Source organism: Scyliorhinus canicula, chromosome 2 (assembly GCF_902713615.1).
Source record: "Scyliorhinus canicula chromosome 2, sScyCan1.1, whole genome shotgun sequence".
Classification (NCBI taxonomy): Eukaryota; Metazoa; Chordata; class Chondrichthyes; order Carcharhiniformes; family Scyliorhinidae; genus Scyliorhinus; species Scyliorhinus canicula.
Genome location: NC_052147.1, coordinates 163,920,877 through 163,928,855, shown reverse-complemented (window position 1 = coordinate 163,928,855; position 7,979 = coordinate 163,920,877). Strand labels below are relative to the sequence as shown.

The following is a 7,979-nucleotide window of genomic DNA, read 5'->3' as shown; positions in this document are numbered from 1 at the left end:
GAAATAGGCACTTATGGTTGATGATCCTTTAAATTTTTTTTTCAACTAACATGTAATTTTCCTGCACAATACATGCTTCACCTGAATACACATACGTGCCATGGACTCATCAAATGCAGAATTAGTACAATTTGTGAACAGGGAAATGGAACTGCTGAATTTCAGAGAGTTTAGACAAAAGAAGTTCCCAGACTAATTTATCTTACTAAGATCAAACTGCCTATAGTATATAACATAACATTCAATTTTCAGTATTTAACATGTGGCCTTTATTCAATATATGTTTTTCACACTGCACACAGCAAGGTGATGAATGTCAGCATACAGTACCTTTCTGAAGGTTATTACATCTATGATCAAACCTGCCTTCTCTCAACATCCACAGTTTTAACTTTTTGACAGGAGTCATGGTATATCGTAACCAGCAGATTAGGCTGAGTTTGTTACTCACCCTGGACCATGAATGGAAGTCAGGTACCTCTCCATGAGAAAAGGATCAATAATTATATTGAGGTGATCTTAGGGGAGCAATTGGGAATTACATTGAATCTTCATTCTCAACATCCCAAGGCTCAGAAACAAATAAAGCAGCATGAGGCTACTGGTGAAGGGAGGAGGACTTTAAAGAGCCGCTGGCTATTTAATTGATGAAAATTGGCTGGGTTAATAAGCTACTGGAAATAAAAGGTAAAGAAAGGTTGCTGTAAAGAAGCATTAATGGAGTTCAGATCAATTTATTCCAACACAAATCTTCAATTTAGCCCAATCTAAACCCCTTACCCAGTTTGTGGGAAACATACTGTCATCATCAAGTTGTTGTGTTTGTTTAGGGTAGTGCAACAGTCAGAGACAATGATCTGCAGATACACAACACTCTGGCCAAGAACTGGTGAAAGTTTTTGAGGAAAAAATTAATGTTAGAGAACACTTTGCTTGTTACAGACACTTGCAGGGCTCAAACACGCTGCTTGTTTTACAAGGATAAGGATAAGTTCTAAATTCATTTAGATGAAAATAATAGTTTGGTACTGAATTTGAGCAAAGTTTAAAGAGCATTTTCAAAGTGAAACAATTGGAAAAAAAAGGAAAAAAATCACCAAACAAAATCTGACATTATATAGACAAAGGGAACAGGAGAATAAGCAAAAGAGAAAAATAACAAATTGAGTAGAAAAGAGCAACTGGAGATCTAAGGCGTGAGGAAAAGCTATACATTTAAGGAAGAACAGGACTACGGTCCCTGACATATCTGTACTATTACCTAAACATATCCCTATAGTCCTGCCAAACAATAAATGGCAATGGCAGGATTGAACTGTGGATGCACATTGACTATTAATTGAGTTGAAACTCTAAAAATCCATTTTCCTTGGGGTTCAAACAGTCAACATTAAAGTTTTCACATTCTATAGAAGTTGGACATCAGTTTTTTTAATATTGTTCATGCTTGATAATTTGTTTTCATTACACAATTACAGATGGTAAATTGAGAATTTATAAAGTTGGCTTTGTAAGTGTGGAGTTACAGGCAGGACTTTTATTCATTCGGGTTGTAGTCTTCACTTTCCTGGATTGGGATGCAGACACGACGAGTGCCTAATTCATACTTTCTGATATTTTCCAAGGTTAGTCCTCTCCTCCCAAAACGGCCCACAGGCCTTATTCCGCGTCCAGTATACCAAGAGGAATCAATATCCGCATCTGCAAAACAAGGCATGAGGATTTATACGATCAGCACCTTGCATCCTTTTATTGGCTCACATAATGCAAGAAAACAAAATCTATTTACATCAGAACTTCTTTCATTTGCTTCATAATAATCTCACCTCTTACATTGAGGGCAGTAACCCTTACCAGGTATGGATCTAAGGGGCTTGGAGACCTTTCATACCTTGTTCTTGTGTATTTTTCTCCAGTTTCCATCCTTCAATTACAGGTTTAGAACCTGATAATGAATGGCAGAAAACTGTTCATTTAAAAGCGGAGGAAGGATTTTAAAAAAATTAATATTAAGCGAATGTTGCAAAGGGTTAGCTCCTGACCTCAACTCATAATAGGTGGGTGCCTGAGACATTGGCCAGACATCGCCGCACAAAAGAGAGAGGTAGGAGAGTAAAAAAAAAAGAGTACCTAGATTATTTTGTACACCTCCAGATGTCTGGTTTCAGTGACTATCGGAGACCTGGCAACAGATACCGACCCACCTGTCCTTTCAAGTACAGAGAGGAGCCAACCAGATACAGATAAAAATCAAAATTGTAGAATCATAGAATTAGTACAGAAGGAGGCCATCCGTCCTTGTATACCCCCCATTGGACACACGCAGCACCAACTGGTGACTCTGAGCCGGTGTGTCCCGAGGGTCTTGGCAGCTAAACCCATGCCTCCACCCTATCCCCTAACCCGAGCTAACGTTTTGGACACTAAGGAATAATGTAGCATGACTAATCCACCTAACCTGCACATCTTTGGACTGTGGGAGGAAACCGGAGCACCCGGAGGATGCCCAAGCAGACACGGGGAGAAACTGCAAACTCCACATAGTCAGTCACCCAAGACAGCAATTGAACCCGGGACCCTGGAGCTGTGAGGCAGCAGTGCTAACCACTGTGCCACCGTGTCACCCAGAGAAAAAGGCATAAAAAGGATAATTTTCTTTCTTTAATTTGGAGAATGGTTATATTTATGAAAAGGAAATGGAGCTTCAGCGAAGTTCCTAATCCAGCACTAATTTGAAAATAAGAATTCAAGAATTTTAAGGTATAAGAAAAAGCTGTTGAGCTCATCAAGCCATTACCTTTTCAATGGATCTCAATTCTAGTTACTCAGCTTTTTATTAATCACCTCAATCCTTCCTCTCTAGAAAATAACAACTCTTTAAACTTTTTTTACTATCTATGTTTAATGGCCTTTCTCTGATTTATCCCTTCAGCTAAGATATCTCTTACTCCCAACATCCTACTTTTTAACATTATTTTCCTTCAACACAGCTAACCATTTACTTTGATGAACCTTGACAATTCTCTTTGCAAAGTTGAATACTTCAGTTAGTTCAAAGGGGAAATTGACCTGCACCTATCTTTCAGCAATAGGCACTGGATTCAACAATAATTGATCCTTGGATCTCATCAGCATACTTATCACATGCCCACCACACTTCCACAGGCTGCTCATCCAATTGAAAACTTAATTTGTGATTGCCTGCCATGTCAGCTAAACCCTGAAAGCAAGGTTTTGAGTGGGCTACAGAGTCAGGAGAGCACGGCAGCCCCACAAGATAGTTTGCAACCTACCTTTGGCTTGGGAACGTTGAAGATTCCTGAGCAGAGCATGTCCCAACACTGCTCCCTCCCTTTATCAAAGACAAATTTCTAAAAGGGGTCATAGTAGGGATAAGTTCCTCATTTGCATATTCAAGGAGACTGAAAAAAAAGGTCTCAGATTTAATGGTGGGATCTATGCTTGTGTAGGTTGGCACAAGATGCTACATTATTAAATTGGTGTGCTTTGTACCTGAAATATGCATGCAATACATACCAATTTATAACCTAATGCCATTTCCAACAGAAGTAAACCCAACTTCTTTAACCTGTTCAATTACATTCTTAATACTCAGAATTATTGTCATTATTCATCGAGCCCTATCATCTGCACTTAAGGACAATAATCTTCCTATGATTACGTACCTTGTAATGTACAAGCAATTCAGCTGGAATACTCTGAATAAAGGCACAAAACAATTATGAACTACAGGTTCAGTTAGCTGTCAATGTATCCTTTGTAATTTTATTAACAACTTTAACTGATTGTAAAATAGGTGCTGAAGATACCAATTGTATTATTCTGCATTTCACACAATAAACAATTCCTCTTCACAAACTAAAGAATACCAGTTCAACCAACCCTGGAGGGTAAGATTGCTTTGCATCCAAGATCCACTTTGCAAACCGTGCTTTAAGTTATCGGGGTCTATCAGCACTCCAGGCTTTAGAGTGGACCCTGTGTTTAATTTTATTGTAAAATATTTCAAGATCAAATAGATCCTGAGTTGGTCGATGCAAAAGTTATTTTTTCTCGATTGTCTTATAATCATTAATTTTCCCCCTACAATGTCGACTTCGAAAACTCAGACTTGGTACTGCCTGTACTTCCTCATTTGTTTTATCTTTTCTTTCACTCTTTTCCAATGTCAATTTTCTTACCGTTTTCTCCTCAATTATTTGACTCAAGTCAAGACACAGTGCAGTTTCCCTAGCTAAAAGCCATTTTCCCTATAAACATGCATAATAAGCACCGGAAAGCTAGTTAACTCAGAGGGAAAACACAATTGAGCCTGACTTTGAGCTCACACAGATCATATCCATGTTCTCTTTCTGGCAGTGATCTCAGATACAGGAATCCCTGAATTTATTCCTTCCTAGACCTCTGACAAGTCACCGGCTGCCATTCTGAAAAAGACCCTTTATTAACACTCTCTGCCTTCTGCCAGTTAGCCAATCCTCTATCCATGCCAATACCTTGCGCCTAGCACCATGGGACTTATCTTATTTAGCAACCTCCTGTACGGCACCATGTTAAAAGCCTTCTGGAAATCTAAGTAGATCACGTCCACTGGTTCTCCTTTATAACTCGCACTTAGAAAATGTAAAAAAAAATAGACTTAACTTACACTGTTTGAAAGCGGGGCATTGCTTCTGGTGCCAAATTTTCAGTAGTGCTGTAATGGAATGAGGCTGAAAGAAGTATGATGTCAATATATTTTGCCCCATTAGCTACATTTTCTATTTACAGATGGTGATTGTATTTTCCTCTTTAATTTTTGTAGTTTTTCTAAAAACTAAATCTCAACCCTCACTTCTGTTCTGGTTGCTTGTGGAACATTTTGTTCAAAACTGACATTAGTATATAACCATTTATGGTGAAGAGAAAGAGACCAGAGAAAAATTGCACTGTGAGTCGTAATTTGAAATAAAAATTTTCTTCCTATTTTTAAGATTTTCTTTGCAAATTTAGCCGTGATCAATTGAGAAACAGAGCCCTGTACTTGTGAAACACTATCAGCATTGAGCACTTTCAAGTCAGGTACATCACAGACAAGATGCAATATAAATTGTCTCTATTCTCCTTTTTCAAGTATGCTAGGTTAGGTGAGGATGGATAAAATACAGCATTAAGTTCTCCTTACATCGTTCAAAGTTCTCCCAGGTGTCTAAAGCTAAAGCACGACAAAGTTCCCTCTATTTTTCCCAACCACATGCTCCCAAATTGGGTGCAACACAGTTCCTTTTACTCTAGCTCCTTTATTATTCTTTCCCCCCAAATTGAAGAGGAGGATCTCCAGCTGCAACATTTCTCATTAGAGAAATTATGAGTGGGAGTAACAGTTCAGAGCTGTCGTAGTGCAGATCTGCAAGGGACATTTAGTGCTATGCACATAGCCAATGCCATGCAAATCAATTTTCTTTGGGTCTGTTGCAACTGGCAGTGATTATTTCAGGTAGAATTATATTTCCAGAGTCTGCGGTAGAAAGGCACTGTATCATATTGTGCATAAGCACATCTTCAACAAAGTAAGCCTATTACTTTTGTTGACATTTTAAATTGTCTAATGTAATATATAATCAATATTGCAGCCAAACCTACCTACTCAATGGAAGTGTTTGGTTAACCTTTTTTGAAAACCCACACGTTACTGACAAACATCCCATAATTGCAGGGACATATCATCAGGATAAAAAGGACACATTTCTCTATTACCTAACAGCAAAAAACCCTCTTATATCACTTTAAACTTTTTAAATTTCACACATGACTTAATAAAGTAACCTCTTTATTAAGAAACTACAGTTTTTATTTTCTAAAACACTGGAGAATACATTATTAAGGTTTCCAAAGCAGTGTGGTAGTACTAAAAACACGTTACATTCACACACTAGTCTATTCAGGTGTGAAGGTTCTTGGATTATATTTGGAGAAGCAATGTAGATCTTCGTCTCCAATGTAACATGACAGCACCTACATTTTACCGGCGACAGCATAAATGCAACTAGAGTAAAGCAAAGCATGAAGTTTCCTGTTATTCAAACTTCTAACTTTCCCTCAAAGTTAGGAGCAACACGTGCAAATGTTAGTATTTCCACATAAGAACATTGACGTTCCCTGACTGCAAAGCGACAGAGCTGATGGTATAGGGCACCGTTTCTCTATTGGCATACAACCTCCCCTGCTTGGCATGCACATCGGGCTATACTGGGCACTCTTTCCTCTCCATCAACAGGGAAGATTCAGAGTAGAATACCCGTCGTATCCCGAAAGGCCCTAAACTCTGGAATTCTCGTTAAACCTCTCCGCTCCGCTTTCCTTTAGCCCCTCAAAACCTGCCTCTTTGACCATGGTCCTTACCATCTAATCTAATGGCACATTAAGTAGCTTCCTGACCAATTTTGCTTTCTGCTCATTTGTAGCACGTGAGGATCCCCCCCCCCCCCAACTAAAAAAGTATATTTGTAGCACATTACAACACCTTTCATTCTCCCGCCTTTTATTTATTTCCTATTGCAATCATATACAAGTTGGTTGGGATGAGTTGCAGGAATCGCCCGATTCCACATCATTTCGTACACACAAATCAATCCTCCCATCACCAACTGGGTGAAGCGATCACTTACTCCTGATCTCCACCGAGGAGCCTTGGACCTGAGAACCCGCATCAGCGATGCACACCAGCAGGCAAAAGACACAGCAAACCGCAAGCAGCTTCATTCCTCGACAAGGTGCGGCGGACAAGTTCTGTTCTGATGGGGGTGTACGGAGCAGAGCCAATAGCTGCGGAGAATGAGCGAGCCCCGTGAGTTCATACAGTACATCGACAACAATTACATTACAACATTATAGCACAGCTTTTTTTTATTAAATGCCAAATTAAAGGAAACCTTTTGTTAAAAAAAACCTCTGAATACTCCTGAAATGCGAAAGAAAAGTTGCAATGCAAGTTTGCATGAAGTAAAACATTGCAATAATCGTAAATCTGATCCAGGCAGACTCAAAAGAAGAATTGTTGTCTCCCGCCCCAGGTCTACTCACCGCTCGGTACCCAACAGTCGGTTGGTGAAGCTGCTGATCCAATTCACTGGGATCCGCTTTTTATTCCGTTAGTTAGCGCGCGATTACGTCAGTGACTGACTGAATTCGCTTTGCCCAGCTCCACTTTATAAGCGTCACTCATTAGAGGGTAGCTTGCTAATGACACTGGCGTCAGTATGATCGGCACCTTTCCCAAGGATGGCCGACTCTTAACTTGCATCTCCTCAAGTTCCTCTGCCCTGCTCGTTAAGCACTTCCGTACTTCATGGGGAGTCCCCTGGGTCTGTCTGTGTATCTCTACCTCGATTATCTCTTCCATGATCTAAACCCATAAATTAATATTGGCAATAACGGTGAACAAGCACCATTTGTCTGGCATTTCTCAGTATTTAAATAGCCCAACTATTAAAAGGCATTCATCGGCTAATACGGTCAACCCAGAACGTCTAGCCTCATGTACTAGTGTCGTTCTTGGTGTTTAACTATAAGTCTTGGTCTACCTCCCTCTCTCTCCTCCTTTCCCGCTTTTTGCTTCCGCCTCTGTTCACAATGTGTTTTTCTCCGTCATTCTCCATTCTCCAGCTTCTTATTTTCTCTCGTTTAAAATATAAAAAGCTGAAATGTTTTCAAATTGCAATCCAACCCCGGAGCTCTTCGATCATACAACTTCTCAATAATTGAAATTGATATAACAGCAGTAATAACTGTTCAATAGACGGAATATAAATGCTGACTTGAATTCTGGATATGTGAGGGAGTGTTGATCAATTATTGATGAGTGGTAGTCTCATTTCTTAACAGTTGTTTTTGATAAAGAAGCCGTCTAAAGCTACTGCAATACTTCTTCAGTTGGTCCGGTCCGCAATGAGATTAACGGTGTCTGTGCTGAAGCCATA

General features: G+C 39.5%; 1 protein-coding gene across 1 annotated transcript; it reads right to left on the bottom strand.

Moving 5' to 3' along the window:
* Positions 1–266: 266 nt before the first annotated feature.
* Positions 267–7,259, bottom strand: prlh (prolactin releasing hormone). The gene is made up of 3 exons (XM_038788477.1): positions 7,084–7,259; positions 6,669–6,825; positions 267–1,701 (listed from the first exon to the last, which is right to left on the bottom strand). The coding sequence occupies exons 2-3, from the start codon at positions 6,760–6,762 to the stop codon at positions 1,538–1,540; spliced, it is 258 nt and encodes an 85-aa protein (XP_038644405.1). The 5' UTR covers positions 6,763–6,825; positions 7,084–7,259; the 3' UTR covers positions 267–1,537.
* Positions 7,260–7,979: the final 720 nt, after the last annotated feature.